The 17571-nt window shown below is 40.6% G+C and overlaps 1 protein-coding gene and 1 long non-coding RNA gene across 4 annotated transcripts in view; both read right to left on the minus strand.

The window, feature by feature from the left end:
• Window positions 1–777: 777 nt before the first annotated feature.
• On the minus strand, window positions 778–2946 carry LOC135489895 (uncharacterized). The gene is made up of 3 exons (XR_010447254.1): window positions 2863–2946; window positions 1967–2032; window positions 778–1561 (listed from the first exon to the last, which is right to left on the minus strand). It is a non-coding gene; the product is annotated as an uncharacterized LOC135489895 (long non-coding RNA).
• Window positions 2947–4006: 1060 nt separating this feature from the next.
• The window catches only part of LOC135489742 (neuropeptide F receptor-like), a 103848-nt gene continuing 90283 nt past the window's right edge, over window positions 4007–17571 (minus strand). For all 3 annotated transcript variants that reach the window (XM_064775235.1, XM_064775237.1, XM_064775236.1), the window contains one exon: window positions 4007–7912. In XM_064775235.1, the coding sequence (XP_064631305.1) occupies window positions 5729–6997 (1269 nt within the window). In that variant the 5' untranslated portion in view covers window positions 6998–7912 and the 3' untranslated portion in view covers window positions 4007–5728. The remainder of the gene's footprint in view (window positions 7913–17571) is intronic.

Consider the following 17571-nt stretch of genomic DNA (forward strand, 5'->3'; position numbering starts at 1 on the left):
GATTTTTAAAAACCCGTATTCATAATGGAAAACACATCGATACTGATAATTGACACCATGTATCGAACTTGACGTACCGGGGTAAAACATAATGGTCGCTCCCCCATTTCGCTCGTTTCGTTGCGCAAAGTCCAGTAAGCCCGATATGTTGCTTTGTACTCGAGTTGTTTGGAACTTGGCTGATTATCGTCAGCCTTCTTCAAAAGCTATCTCAATGTACGATAGGTTGACGAGGGCACATACGATAGCACACCTTGGCGGTTTATTAGCATTCCTGTTAAACATGGAGCTCGTAAGGTCACGTCCTGTCAGTGTGTACAGAGCTTTACGACAATTCTGTGGCCTATATATTTAGATATCGTAATGATAATCTTTTCACGCACCGGGTGCTTGCCCATAAGGAGCTCGTGGCTTTGGCGTTTACAAACAAGTGAACCCTTTAGTCGAGAAATAGCTATTCAAACAAATATCGATTTTATCAAGAATTTCACAGTTACTAGTAAAAAATCATGGAGATTTCAAAAACCTCTGCCGTGCAAAGATATTCTGCAACACGTTTACAGAAGGCCTAAGGCCTAATTTTCGAAAATGTTATTGCTTCGAATTCCTATATGTCTTCATAGCGCTTTGTGCGACACCCAGAAGTATTAGGGTAGCAGGAAGGGTTGGGCGTTTGTGGTTTCTGAGTCTGAGGGGGTTGGTGTCTGTTGACTGTGCTTTAAGAGAGACTAGGCATGGCGCCAGTCTCTCTTAAAGCACAGTCAACAGGCATTTGGTCTCAGTATTTGGGTTTTGATTGCCATGACTGTACCCCTGTAAAAGTCAGAGGAGGAGAAGTTTGGAATGATGAAAGCATTGAAGAAGAAGAAATGTTATTATATATTGAGGAAAGCAAAATTTATTATGAGACTAGAAGGCAGTGTCCTGACTTGATTATTTTGAAAATGGCAGTCTGAACACATTAAAAGGTGGAACATGGCATTTTATCGACTTTGAAGTGTTCCGCAGTTAAAGGGAGACTATAGGCAGCAGCTAGGTAGGCAAGATAAAGTCATACAAATTTGCCAATAGGGGTCAGTCATATCTCTAGGCATGGCGCCAGTCTCTCTTAAAGCACAGTCAACAGGCATTTGGTCTTAGTATTTGGGTACAGAATCAAGGCAGAATCAAGGCAGCTCAGAGAGCAATGATTGAACGATGCTGTGGACAAGTCCAAGGATACTGCATCAGTCACGACCAACTTCTCATCAGAAAGCGTCACCACCAGCATATTCAATGTTCAGTTCCAACCTGTACCAGTCCAATGCACGCCTGTCATGGTCAGCAGTGGTCAGCTTAGCGCGATATGGAACATTCTTCCGAAACTCAAGCGAGGGAAGTCTGCTCATTAGCCTATCTCGCGCACTGCTCCTTCTTGTCAAACATCGTAGTGAAATCGTGGTACAGTGGGGCGTCCTCGAGGATTGCAGCTGGTCGGACAGACGTGAGGTGGAATGTGGGCGGCTGCACTTCTTCGTTGATGTGCGATGGCAGATAGCACAGTTGTTGCGTTGCATGACAGCTGAAAGTGAATGTGATATCATAGAACTGAGGCGTTTGCAATGAGACTATAGGTGAAGTAGAAGCAAGGAGTGAAATGGGCCATCTTCCAGTGACTAATATACAGAGTAAGGGCACTGGGTGTTGTTAGATTCAGCATTGAATGTATTCCTCGTACAAGCGTGAATAGTGTGGACATACAGTGAGAGGTGAGAGACCCCTATTGACTACTTCTTGTAACTTTATATTGGATATTATATTAGTATTGAACTTCTAGCCATGGATTATGAACAAATTGAAGTTGTAGGCATGGAATATGAAAAATTATTCAACGTTGAAAGACATTATTCCATGAGGCTTTGCCGTGATCGCAAAGGACGCGACGCGATTGGTTCACATGCTAATGAGGTATGATAATGATAATTACCTCTATAATGCTACTTGGATAGCGACTGTGTCGTTGATTGCAACAGTGGTCTATGTCAATGTGTGCCTGTAATGTCAATGAAGTATGATGAGGTGATGACGATAGTGCAATTAACTAGGTGGCGCATTTTAGAATCAGCAGTGAGCACTGTGTGTAACATGGTGGAGGCAGCGGAGATAATAACTGTGTCGAAAGTATTGTTATAGGGCCTTCCCTAGGCCCATGGGGTTAAATTTACAATCCACGATTGAAAAGACGTAGTTTGATCGCATTCAACTATAAATCCATTGAACAGTTGTGTTCCTTGGCTTTAGTCAACCGATGACCTTTTGTTGGGCCATGATCGGGGATTGTAAACTGTAAATGTATTATGGACTGGGAGACAGGGGAAACACAAGTGAAATAGACCAAAACAAGTGATTTTGGGGCTTTGGTTTAGACGCATGTCCCACATGCGCCATGCGGGATTATGCGGGATTATACGATTCATGTGAACTTGTTGACATCTACATGATCTAGTGCCGTTATTGGTCATGGTACATGGTAGGCCTAATCATCATGGCAATATGTTTCAGGAAAAGCTCGGAGTAAAATGAACTGCCGATGAATAATGATGTTGTTCATGTTTACCATGTTTACTATACATAGCCATAGGGTATGCACTGGCCAGTGCACTTTCTGCACGTCGTCATGGTCATGTACGTGATACCTTGCATATTTTGTTTTTTGAATGCGCATGCTTTTTGGGCAAAATCACTTGTACCAACACTAATGAATAATGTCTTCTTATCCCTATGACTCCATACACAGTGAGGGCATTGTCCCATTCCCATCAAATGGTAACTTATTGTACCGTATTAGGGTGGAAGTTGGTGAGCAGATAGTGAGATACCTACCGCTGCACGCCTGTCATAATCAGCAGTGATGAGCTTAGCGCGATATGGAACATTCTTCAGAAACTCAAGCGAGGGAAGTCTGCTCATTAGCATATCTCGCGCACTGCTCCTTATTGTCAAACATCGTAGTGAAATCGTAATGGAAAACGTCTGGCTTTGCGCCAGACGTTGAGACTAATAAGTGAAGAACTAGTAGGTAAAGAACTTCTACTTGCGCGAGACTGCTCTGATAAAATTATCATTGCAGAGACTACGGTGACGTAGACATATATTTTTTACAATCAAAAATGCCCTCAAAAGACGACATGGAATGATTATTTTATTGATATTTCCTACTATATACCTTCCAATTATCACTTTATACAAATAGATCGGCGTTAGGTCGCATGCTTTTCTTTCCTGGTGACACTATAAAGCAAAATAGTTGCAACCCCGTAAATGCGCTATAAGTCCAATAATAAGTGACGGTGACCCGTTATAAATGTTTCGCCAGCTTCGCTTTTTTGCCGCTACGCGGCGCGTTGGGCCCTTGCGTCCAGTATTACGGTCTTGATCGTCTTTAAAGTACACTTAAACGTTTAAGATTCTTATCGTTTAAAGTACTTACGGCTTTTAAATTATTATTCTAAGTAACCTTCAGCTGAAAAGGAACATGTGCACTCTAGTTTTAACGATCTGTTCAGTATATTCCATGCAAGATAGATGTCACCAGGACTTAATAAGCTAGCCTTATCCCTGTCGTGCATGTGGTGGTTCGATGCCATTTAACATTTCCTTTTTGGATGGACAATTGGTTGGCGATACCTAGTCGTATAATGGTCACGACGTAATGTTGCAGCCTGGCCTTTGTTTTGATCTCATCCTTGTGATTAATCGGTAATTTCTTTGATCAACTGAATGCGAAAATGAATAAAGGAATGCGAAAATCAGAGGTGACCCCTGGCAAAGGATGTAGAGGGTTAACACTGACGGCTGCATACATGTAAATAGGAGTGTTGATGAATATGCGCTATCTTCGTACATATGATTAAAGTACCAGCAATCGAAAAGGATTACGGTTGTGGCATACATCTCCTTTCCGCTACACGTCACTTTGGTTTTCGAGAAGTGAAAAGGAGCCAGTTTATTAAAGAAAACAAGTATATTCTCATCTTTATTACGTAACAGTTGATATCTTTTACAAATGACCACTGACTGTAAGTAATGATACAGTGTTATATTCAAACAGATCAACCGGCCCATTGCAGATGGCCGCCCAGCAAAATCTGACTTTCGCAAGATATTGTTGCATCATTTGAATGCGGCAGCAAAGTAAAGTGTTTCATATGCAACGAATCGCGTGAATGGTGTAAGATTGATTTATCCCCAAATAGGGTTGAGAGTTGTTTAAGATTCGCTATCTAAGCGACCGAGCATCGGTCCCCGCCAAGTCCCGTATTAGTCATAGTTAAGGCAGAAGGTGTCGATGTAGTTCTCTCTGGTATCCCTCCATATAGCACGGCCCAAGCCCCCTACAACATTGTCTCCTCTTCTAATGACAGCATGTAAACCAAAATAGGCATAACATAAATCAACATACTATGATATGATACAGTACAATAAACTACATTTTTGTATCACATCTACCAGTTTCAACAGCCGAGCATTTTGAATTGCAATTTGGACACAAATAACAAGGTTTGATAAGTTTAACAAAACAGGAGCGAAATGCCCTTTCCCGATTTGAATAGAGTGCAGGATTTACTTTTGCAGCCAAATATCACCATCATTGGCACATTCAACTCATTCACACAACGCGCGGGGCTGTACTGGACCAACATGATTATTGTACGGTGAATCTGCAAGTCATTTTTTGTCGCAACCAACTTCGGCAGCCCGGCACGCCAAAAACCACAGTTTCAGATCGAAGTCGGAGTAATCGAGCCCTGCCTGGGTGTTTATCCGAACTCTATTGTCTTCGGCAGAGAACGGCCAATGTTGAATTGACCAATGATAAAAGTCCGTGGATTTCGGAGGTTGAAAGAGTTTTGTTATTTCTTAATGTCGTCTCATGAAAACGTCCTTGACATCGTCAAAATGAAGAGAGAAGAAGGTCCTGATAAACACTAGGCACATGGGCCAAATGGCAATGCTATCACACCAGCAGTCACACCAGCAAACACCGTTCTCAGTTATTCGCCAAACACCAAAACTCCACCATTCAACCAACAATCAACAGCAAACCTATGAGAAGTATATAAGCATATCATGTCTGCCCACCATGCAATGGTGAAAGGCAGTAACACATGTATCACTGTAAATATTTGATATGAATCTTTATAAGGTCAGGAGGTGGACCATCGATCCCAAGTCGTCTCAGAAGTGCCCAATAGGTGGTTGTTACCATGATTTGAAGTTTACTGCCTTCTATCATTGAAGAGCAACAGGTGATGGTGACCAGAATAGTGTGAATGTCACCCCTGAGGAACCAACAGGAGTGGAATACATGGAGAAGAAGAGTCTACCGAAGTTAAGGTTACCGTACTGAGGTACTTGTCGTGAGAATTCCGGTCCCCGAAACGTCCGCACATGAGTGCATTCAAACACACAATGTACACATTTGGGAAACTGGGTATGCTAAATTATTAACATTCAAGAAAAAAAAAAGTTTTTTTAATGCAAGTCAAAATATCTTGCCGCTCGTTGATGAAATTATTATATACTGATATATACAACAAAATGCAGTCAAAAAGGCACTGCTGCGTGCCACATGTTATTTTGCACCCATGGCATCATCATGTGCGGCCCACATTGTTCAACAATATTTACATTAAATGACGGAACCAGATTTTGATTTCTGCTGAAGTTAGTCCAGTATCTTTTGCCCTTATCTTAGCTTTGAGGGCGAAGGCATCGGTGTCGCTTGATCAGTAACCAACGTTACATTCTCCTGTTCTTTAGGCACAACAAGGGACGATCCGTTCACATCTGTCCGTGAGTACCTGATCACAGTGTTGGGGTGTGCGTTCGGGTCCTCGATGCACTGGCACTGGCAGTGGCACAGCATAGCCAGGTGCCGACAGCAGGGGCAGCATAGAACCTTAATGAACTCCTTCTTGAAGTTATCGTTGAGCCAACCATAAAGCATAGGATTCGTGCACGCAGAACTCAGTACAATCATATGACATATTGAAATCAGTAAAACCCAGTTGATGTTTTTCAAGTTGTCCAGTTTCTTATAGTCTAACAAAACATTGAGAACGTTCAAAGGAAGCCAACTAAGAGCAAAAACTACTGCAATCATCAACAGTAGCAAATTAGTTTTTCTTTTCCGAGCTGCCTCTCGTTCTTGTCTCCGTTGATTGCTAGGTGTCGTCACGTTTCCAGGACGAGGCTGATTCACCATGCGGTACTTCAGTTTATTACATATCTGCGCATGTGCAATAGAAACTATGATTATTGGTACAATATATTGCACGATCATGGAGGCTATTGAGTACGATCCTTTGGCGAAAACCAACGACGTGCTTTCAATGCACATGTTATATCTGTAGACTCCCGGGAATTCCTCCATGACGTTGAATATCAGTAAAGGGCTTGCCATGAGCAGTGATATGACCCAAATGCAAATTAGCGCCACGGCGGACCCGACCTTTTTCATGCTGTCTTTGGTTGGGTAGACAATCACTTGGAATCGATCCAGTGCTATGGCAGTGATGCTTATAGTTGAAACAAACACATTCGTCCCTTGAAACATCGGAACAAATTTACACATAAACTCCCCAAAGAACCAGTCCTTGTAAATAAGTTTCAACAAATTGAACGGCTGCGTAAAAACGCATAAGGTGAAATCGGATATTGCTAGATTTATTATGAATATATTTCGTGGAGTTCGCATGTGGGGATTCCTTGCGACGACGAAACACACTAGACCGTTTCCAGAAGCGCCGAACGCCATCAAAATTGCGTAGGCAATGCAGAGTGCAATCTGTGTAGTCATATCAAACCGGTAACGATTTGCCCGCTCACTCGCAAAAATGTCATCGGCGGCACTTTGGCTGAAATTTATCTTGAAACCACCGGCTCCCTCCGAATAGTTTCCATAAAATGGTATCATCATTTCATTCATGATCTTGTTGATGTCCACGCTCGGCATTTTGAGATCGGTTCCGCGTATAACTTTTAAAAGAGAAAACTTGATTCTCTTTACCTTCAGACCAGCATCAAGCTGATGAACTTAACATTTAGAAACTGTCAATTGTCATGGTGCCAGCGACATGCTGGGTCAGTAAAATGTTAAGGGGGAAGCTGTACTCTGTCGGATGATGTAAAGATGTTATCTACATTTTTGCACAATTCGCGGTACATTTCCGATTTTGTCAGCTATAGTTCAGCAGCATTATCACAACATCATCCATTAAAAAAACCTCATGTACGTCGTCATTGCCTATGGCTAGCTCTTTTTATTACTCTGCACCTACCATAAAGAAATAGGTCGCTTGGAATAAACAAGCGAAGATCAGACTATTGCCAATACGTGCCATCCGTTGGATCCGCAGTAAACATGCTAAAACTTTGCACTATTAAGACTATTGGTTTTGATGACCAAACTAACATGATCCTTCTATATCCTTAGAAAGGAAAGACCACCTAGTCTACCAACTATAACTTGGCTTAAGATTTCCTTTGAACTCAAAATAGACGGAAGCCAAACTGGAGCTCGAAGTACCCACGTAGAAGGACATCAGAGACCAGACGACTAGTATTAAGTATCTTGGATCGTCTATAATAACTCTGATAGATACGCTGAAGACAATCTCATTGACAACAAAGGCAGTTGGCTTCCACTTGAAAGTTATGCGAAGTTCTCTCTCTCTCTCATAACTATATGTCCTGTTCGGTTTCGTCTCTGTAAATCCGATTGCGATTTCCCCCTTTATCTCGCGTTCGATGCTCCTGGCGTATTGGTCGATTTGCGTCTTTGGCGAATGTTTTTCTTTACAAGATTCCGAGCGCGTGCGCTTCTGGTGACGGTACTTGGACTGCAATGATCTCACTCGCTCTTAACTACCTGGAAAACATAAAATGAAAGGAGCATTAGAGCATGAAGCAGAGTGTGATTATGGTCAAGGGGAATGGAAGTGCCTTTTCCTGTAACATTCCTTGCACGAAGGCTGCACCTCTTGTGCCGGTTCCTGGATAGAAACTATAGCAGGGCGATCGACTTAGCAATCTGAAAAATATAATATCACTTAGATGTTAAAGGTTGTTGCAAGAAAAGATCTGGATTATGGTCATACCAGGGAACTGGAGAAGTTTTTCTTTTAAATTTACAAGCACGTCCGCCACTCGCCATGTGAGGTCTCTCTGTCCAATCAGTCTGGAATTTCAAATATCAAAGCAAAAGAGACAGTAAGTTACAGTTCGATGATATTGGATGAGAACTCGATAATGGAAGTAAAGGGGCTAGATGCCACCGTGGAAAATGATGCACTTGTTCTTTGATGAGACCATTGACATTTTCTGTTGGGAGGTCAATTCGACTCATCTAGGGAGGCGGACAAGTTCTCTCTCGATTGCAGAAGGAGATGGACGTGCTTCCCCAACAATAGTCAACAGACTCTTCCTCAATGTGAGAAACCAGTGTACCATTGTCCATATTGAAGGAGAGTGTAAATCTCTTAAATGTCGTTTTGATTTACCTCCATCAAAAGAGAAGTGGTAAAAGGAAGGCAGTCCAAGTTGTCATTCTGAACACGACAAATTGGCCATCGCAGCCGGCGAAGTCGTGTAGTGGAGGAATTCGCTTGGTAGTCTAATGCGACTGTTGTTAATCCCCGATACAGGTTAATGTCAGACACCGCCACGCCAATAAGCTTCTTAATGCATTATCAAACAAACTGAAAATATCCGATAAGAGGTTTTCAGAAAGCATGTTTGAACAAAAGAATTTATCACATCTTAGTCATGGCATGTTCTGAGAATGTCACAGATCGATATTCTGACTTCAAAGATAGGCACGAGCCGTTTTGTATGTCTTAAGTTGTCTTAACATTCATTAACTTGTTGAAGCGCTTTGAGCGACTAAAACCAGTTGGATTTAGCGCTAAGTCTCATGATGATTATTACTATTTTAGCAACACTGTTATTCGGTAACCTGATGTCATCCTTTCTGCCTGTCCTGTGACTTATTTTTTAAAAAGTACCTTTCAGCCAGTTGATTTGTCAACTTCCCTCACATTCATTCCACAAGAACCCCAAACCGTCCTTTTGTATTTGGAAGGATGGATTTCACGATCTCTCTTTTCCGTTCACGAAGAAGACGTCAATTGCTTGAATTACCCCTCTTGAAACCATCACTGGTTTGATATTTACCGTAGCCCGATTCCTGTCGTTGCAATGGCACCTAAAACGACTAAAGATATATTTATCGCTTGCGATGATTATTACAGATCGCTGCGACAAAAAATCTCATTTGCGGAGCACCTCAGCCGTCTACATCACGAGGGATCAGCGTCCTAAACGGCTCTTAGCAAGATGATCCAGTACGATGGAACAATTATCACTAATCCGAGCTATAATAACCGCTGAATTAGGAATATAATGAAGGCGTTAAGCCTAATGGCCTAATAAATGGGAGGTATATCAACTATTAAATGGGCCCAGTAGCATGAACATTCTATCTTCGGGCGGGAATACTGACACTCGAAGGAACACTCGAAGGAAAGACACGACATACTTGTAACATGCGTATCCATTTAATTATTCAAATACTTGTATTGAAAGTGCGATTATAACGTGCAGCAGTAATACACTGCTAAACCCAATCCATCTTCAGATGATCTATCTGTGAATAGCAATAGTTAGAATGGCCAGGTCTCCCTACTCGAGTCCAAGTAACCGCGCTAAAAGCCACTCATGGGAGATGGTAAATAATGACAACGAGGAGTACTTGTCGAACTAATATATGAGATTGGTCACGTCCAGTGATCAGATGTCGTCGATGGGATGATCAACGATTTATTCTATCAGCCGTGAGGGCATCAGTGGAAAAACCATCAGATATGGCTGTTTTGAAAATTTGTTCTATCAGCGACCAGGGTATAACTTTTGCAAATTATCACTTCCTTAGATATCGAGCGTAGTGACACGGTAGGTGTAGCAGTCTTAAGTGTTCCGCTGTAACAATGGTCCGACCATATATTGTATATACGGTCAGTAATTAAGGTATGGATCTATAAAAAGCTATATGACCCTCACTGTCAATGCATCCGTGATTAAAAGCGCATTATAGAACATTTGTCCTCGGGACACTCAATCCTTGGAGCCTTACAAAAATGTTACACCGGCAAATTGTGACAAGTTCAACAGGAAATACGTGTAATGTTTCGCGTGGACGCGACATTTTCAGTGTTGGGTGGTTGTCACGGAATCTCTGGATGTCGGAAATAGCGTTTTAGAAAATGTTTTAATTCTCATTATTTTAACGGCAGTATTACAGGACCTTCTAAGCCATTACTTTATCCATTTGCTGGTGAGCCAATGGCCGAATTGAATCTACACTGATGTGAGGATATATGAAGAACTTTCTTTGCTAGGTAACTTATCACGCGCGGGTTCTTATATTATTCAAGCACATATTTCCAACGTGATAAGCAAGACCTCATCACATTGGTTAAGTTGACTCAACGTGGTTGGTCTTATTGGATGTACTCAATCGTCCGACAAAGGCAAACACTATAGAAAGGGCTCCAATCTCAGTATATATCTTATCAACCTTTAGTCGTGTTGTTCAGACATTCCCTGAAGATCCTGATCGCTTGATAGGGACGGCAAATATTTGATAGCCCGCTACTCAGCGGCCAAGGCGTCTCCAGAGTCCTCTGGACCAAGGAAGACAAATATACTTCAAAGACTTTCAAAATCAAATGCGGCTGACCGGACGGCATCATCAGATTGGTTTTCGTGACGGGAAGTACATTGTATGGCTATCATCAACTCAGTAACCCGTGCAATGAGCTGTTTGTGATATTTTTAGAATTATACAAGGCAATAACTTTCTTTCGGCGGTGTTGTTGTGAAAGGGGTACTATACTTGCATCAAACCAAACCCATCTCCATAACTTTTTTTGTTAGTTACCTGGAGACCAACAATTGTACCCCCTTGCCCTTGTCGGATTTTGAGGTGTAAAACGTAAATTCAGTGCTCTTCCGAACTGTTCAAGGATTTCGGCTGAAGAAACAACGGCCTTAGATTTCGAATACCAACGAAATAGTCTCTTGGATCACGGTTACCTCATGATCAAACAACTGATCCTTTTCAAAATCTTAACGTGAACTTTAATCCGGCAGTAGTCACTCACGTTCAGGAATGAATATGAACTGACCGTTATGTGAAAACTGCGCATTCCTGAGTGTCAATATCGAAAACAGCATTTTCAAAGACAAATTAATTACTGTAATTAAAACCATTAATGCCGCTGAATCGAATTAATTGGCTTTTTGCATTATCACGTTAGACGTGTAGTCTAGAGTAAAATGGAAATTTCACTAATTATTTGTTGATTTTGAGGCATATCGTATTGCATTGCACCTGGCCATGTATGATAAAAACACCGTTGAAACGAAACGTAAAGGACGTCACTCTCCAACTAGAGAAAGATTTACGACTCAATTTAATTTGGAATGATTACTCTTTTTTTCTTTTAAGCAGAATTTACGAGCTCGTGATAATCTTACAGGAAACGATTACATCATATTCATACCATGCATCTCACAAGGACAAACAAACAGGATGTAAACAAGTTGCAACACGATGATCAGCTGGCTGTAAATTAACAATCAATCATCAAAAAAAGATAAAAATGTTAAAAATGCGGATATGAAACACAGATGATATAACCATCTTCATGTCGTCTTATTTATTATGTCGGAGCAATTGCGCACTTAACAATACGGGCAATCTTTTCATCCAGGGTTACTACCCAATCAATCTTGCGCCCAGAAAACCTTGATCAGATTTTCCTTTGGCATTTCTCATCAAATTATCTGCAGGAGTGGTTGGGGCGCTGGTAGCATCTTGGGTCATCAATCTAATCGTACTCCATACGGCTGCTGAACGCCATATTATGTATTCATGGGAATACACTTTGCGAGGCATCCTAAAAAAACCGCGTACCCAACATTCATAATTTTCTAATTTTCTGATTTTTATGTTCCGTAAGTCTAAAAAAGGAGAAGGTAAGATTAGTGATAAACCCTGCATTAAGCCATCGAAAAACAAAAACCGTCGATTAAACAAGGCAAAAAACATACCTCGCGAAATGCACCCTCGGAATGTGCCGACTCGTCGAAATAGCGAGTGCATGAGAAAATCTGAAAATACTACTAGGCCTATATAATAACCGGTAATGGTATAGCCGATCAGGTGAACAGCGGCACCACTAACTTGAGATGAGAACTGAAAAAGTCTATATACGTATTAAGTAAATCAGTTACCCCAGGGAGTGTTGTCCATTATCTGGTCGGCTACTATCTCCTATAATCACCAGAACCTGGGTCGCCTCCCATCTGAACAAACCATTAGTACTGCGAATAGCCTAATGGCATCTTTTGTTGAAGCGCACTACAACTTTTACAACACATGTATAGAAAAGAATGAGAAAAGTAAGAGAAAACGCTAACAGCGTTTCATTTTCAATTCTGTAACAAAGTAAAATGTGTACAATGTGATCTTAACAGATTGCTGTAAGTAGGGGCATCATCCGTGTATATTGGCAGTATTTGCTTCCGTCGCAGTGACTGCCATCTTTGACATTTCTTGTGTCTACTTCTGGTTTGGTAAATATCATATTCGTGGAAATACATTTTTCAAAAGTACACCAGAGTGAGAGAATCACGTCAATTTGCCGAAATGGAGAAAGAATTTTGATACTTCTGGATATGAATTTTTAAATTTTTTAAACTGCAGCCTGATGATCTATTGAACCCATTTTAACATTACAAATTGACATCTCCCTCATCTTCATTTTGAACAGCACTCACAGGAAGTCGTTTTTGATCCCGTGTTTGGTTAGTTTCTGTCACTGCCCCGGGCAGTCAGGATATGAAACTCTTGATTGGAATATACGACGACACCCTTTTCCTCACGGAAATTGTTAGCAAGTTTGCCTAGGTCTTATGGAATTGGCGGAACAACCTAAATAGACAAGATATGGCAGAACATGATTAAATCATTTATAAAACTGTCATATTCAAGTTTTCATTAACATTATGGAGACAACACGGAAATTGTGGCACGACACTTTTTCTTTTTGAAAGTGTTTTGTGACACAAATGCAAAGAAGGGTTTTCTTATCAATCGATGACGCATCCACATGGTATGCCAAGATGCAAAATCGTTATACTGGTTTATACACAAGGTGTGTGAAATTCTGAGGGACTATGTAATACAGGACACGGAAACACTAACCATCCATATGGACATATCGACTTTGGAGAGTTTCCGTTCAAATTGGCTTACATGTATATCCTGGTGGGAGCGGAAAATACGCGTATATTTTTCTTCAAACAACTTGACAGATTATCCATGGTGACACCACGCCGGGGGAAAAAGATAAATTAATGGACGGTAAAGAGGACCTGAGGTCAGGCCTGGCTGATCTGTCTGCTTCATCAGACTTGCAAGAGCGTGGCCTGGATTCACCTGTCAGGCATGGCCCGACGGCATCATCGCCATCAATAATTTTAGCAGAGGAGTTTCAGTCGCCATTAATTAGTGTTTGGGTTTTGACGTCATATATCATAAAACTTTCACAACAGTTAGAAGTTCGATTTCTGCATCTTTGAAGCTGGAAATGGATCGCCCAGCAGGAAATTGGCGAAACATTCATCGGAGAATGGATAGAGAAATCTTGGTAAGTTTGACCTCCAAAGGCTGTGCGAGGTTTCCCGACACGAAGTAGTTAATTGCTATTAACCTTAATAAAAATTGATAATCTACGCTATTTTCTAAAGGGAACAATTTATATGTTTCAGTTTCACAATATCATTACAGAAATTGACATGCACGAATCAGTATCTAAATTGTTGTCTTCAACAGCAATTAGCAAAGCAAAGCATTATCGCCGCAGTGTAAGAGGGAGCTACTAAGGGAATTATTGAAGGACTACCACCCCTAAACGAAAACCCTTAGCAACAACTTATATCAAATCTAAATTCCGATTCAAAGCCAAATATTCGAACCAGATCTATTAGGAAAACACAGACGCTTTCAATATGATCGAGCGGTCCTCCAACCATCATTTATATGATTTACTAGATCTAAAGCAATAAAATATTTCATTTCCCCGTCCAATTTCGAGATGAAAAGACTTATCGACAAAGCAGTTTGTGAACGCTAACCAGGCATTGAAAATAAACGAACAAATATAACATCATTACGCATCTTGGAAGGGAAACGGTCTTGTAACCTTGTTGTTATAAAAAGCAATTTATTTGATCTCGGTTTCAACGTTGGAACAGCTTCAACGCGGCGACAGTATATGTTTACCTGGTTTTGACAGAACATTCAAAGCTGACCCCGATTTTATCCAGTTTGTCGGAGTAGGAATTATCTGTTGACTGTTCAGGCCTTGATCTAAAAAAGTATGTGTACTTTATGTTTTAAATCCCCTTTGACTGAAGTGATGAGAAATCGAATCAGAAACCGCAATAGTGTGCTTTCATTGAAAAATAGACAGACGACTTGCAAATCAATCAATTCTATATAAAACTCTTTTTTTTCAAACTTTGAAATCCGCAAGAAAATAATTGTTTTATGCAGAATAATAACCTCCAACACCCTTTATATTCAACAGTTGGATTGCTAGACTAGGAAGCAGGCATTGCACCAAGGACGAAACCGAAGGCCCCTACGTCCACCCACGTGCCGTATTCATACTGACACAAGCCATCAGCTTATGGATTGCAACAACAGATGAAGCCATTTCACTATCCGAGGAAGAAGTCACGATAAATCGGAGTGTTGCTTTCAGAGCTGTATGCAGTCCGCTGTTACGCACCTCCTGTATTCTCCGCTCCGGCATTGAATAGCCCGTCAAGATAGTGACATGTTCATTGAAGTCACATCGCCTCTTTAACAAGCTCAATGCCTTGACCATGGGGATGCTATTGAACTTTTTCTGATTCGGCCTAAGTTGTGATACCTAGATTCACTCTAAGATGACACAAATAAATGCATCCAATTCCACACATTACAAATGTAACAATGGAACACCTAACATGAAACCAGCATACTCATTAACATGCTAATTAAGTGCTACGTAACTGTGGCTCCAACTGCTGCAGGTTCACGCTGTACATTTTCACACCCTTCTTGTAAACTACGATTGGTAGCCTAATAATGGTCACAGGTGAATGATTTCTCAGCCAACAACTACCCAGTGGGTACCTTCATGACAAGTCATCAACAGATTTACTGATTGTTCCAAAATAAACAACTACAGTCATTTTTAAAGCCTATCTTTTTATAGATACACTTTGTATATCGAAATATAGCTCGAAAACTATACGAAGGTTATCTTTCCCTGATAATCAAAATGCCATCAGTACACATTCAAAAATATCTTAAAGGACTAATATTTCAGAGCTATCTTATAAAAGGCATCATATAAATGGAACAATAGACTCGACATAAGTACAGCTCAGACGTCTTACCAATGCACACTTTCCTACGGGCAATAAAGCGCGAAGACCAGATAAATAGGACATGACAGGTCGGCGAACTCGTGCAATTTTCTGTCGATAACTTTCTAATCGGCATGATCGAAGCTGGAGACCAATAATTTGATATCGTGGAACCAATCGATTACCACTCTATTGAATTGCCTGACACAGCGTGTCAAATCGTTGAAAATATGATTTAAATTTCAAATAAAATCATGAACATTTAGCTGATTAACTATCGATTTTTGTTCTTTGTTCGATAGTTCAAGGAACGCTTGCTCTTTTCGCGAACTTAGTTGTATAATCATTTAAGACAAATGTTGATTGCTTGAGATGGCGAGTGAAATTCACTTATAGAACTTCAGTCGAATAAAATGATTAAAGCTGTGATTCTTGTTTAAGGAACTGATAGGGACTGGCGAGTCTCTGTACTAAAATAGGAACCGGCACTGGGTATGGAGTTAAGATAATGTAGACACAACCTGATCGGAGGCACTTGACCCCGAAGGGCGGAATTCGTACTCCATCCAACGGTTTCGATTTTGTCGTATGTATAGAGACTCAACAGTGAGGAAATAACTTCAGTACCAGTCTCACCCTTACAATTTAACGAGTAGGCCTAGTGCACACAGAATTTAATCTTATGAAAACTCTTCGGTTGTGACTTCGTTCCATCGAATCCATCGCATCGAAGTCAATTATAATACATGCAATATATGGCACCCCAAGAGGCCTCTTCAAAATGGCATCCGATACCGGTAATCACGACGATGACCTGTACACGCAGCAATGTAATCGAGGTGTGTCAAGAATCGCTTATCACAACGGCGGTTTGATTTTCATATGTCTCAACATTAGTGAGAGGTTGTTTTTGTAACTTATCGTCACAAGAAGAATATATAATTCGTGAGCTTATATGCCATTATGAAGTCATTTCTTATCATTATCATTATTATGAGCAAATGATTTCAATGTGGTGAGGAACAATTTCTTGCTACGTTAACCGAACATGTGTTGCTTATAAAAATCACGGAGTTAAGGGCCTTGGGCGTCACAGCGTGGCAGACATTAATGTGACAATCAACGTGTCTTAAAGGATCAACAGAGCCTCGGGGGACTATAGTTATGGTTGTTTCACGAGTTTCCTGTTTTCTCTCCAGGCAGGTCATAACCTCCGCTTAGTTGGGTCACAATTACTCAATTTTGCAGATTACGTTCATCCGGAACTGAAGAAATTTTAATTGTTTTTAATCATTTGCACAAGGTGCACAGTACTTTAAAATGCACTTTAAAATACTATTATTTACACGAGCCATTGCACTAATTATGATATAAACAGGCAACAGTTTATCATGCTATAGCTTTTGCTGGATGATTACACTAAGCATTTTTATCAGCGCTGCCAGAATGCGACGTTAACCACACGCAGTGTTTAATCACTTAAGATATATGGGTTTTTTAGTTTGAAATAGAAATTTGTCCTTTGTTGGCGCCATTAGTGATTCGAACGCACTGATGAGTGTGCGATTACTAAAATATAATACCGTTGATTTAAATAAATGTTGATGACAAATTCAGGCGACTTAATTAAAGTTAATGGCAGGCTAAATTGTAGTCATTACTCATTTTATTGATGATAAGCCAGAACAAGACTCTCCTCAATTACAACCGACATCCTAATCTATTATGATATAATCTTTTTGCGGAATGAACTAAATGTAGTATGAAATAAAGTGTTTTAACATTTTCGCATTTAATAAGATAATAACTGTAAAGAACCAAACTTTTGCAACCATTTTTATTTCGCGGATTTCGACTCCAACAGTCGGTAATTAGAAATGACCGGATGGTCCCATCAATCGCGCCAGCAGTTAGTTTGAATGACCCAATAACCACACCTTTCCTGCCACGGGAGCGACCGCAGGAATAAATAAGCTTTGACTGATTTAGCAATGAGACTAAAAGTTAACCTTTATTCTTGAAATATCATGGACAACTCTAAGG

This window comes from Lineus longissimus, chromosome 6, assembly GCF_910592395.1.
Source record: "Lineus longissimus chromosome 6, tnLinLong1.2, whole genome shotgun sequence".
Lineage (NCBI taxonomy): Eukaryota > Metazoa > Nemertea > Pilidiophora > Heteronemertea > Lineidae > Lineus > Lineus longissimus.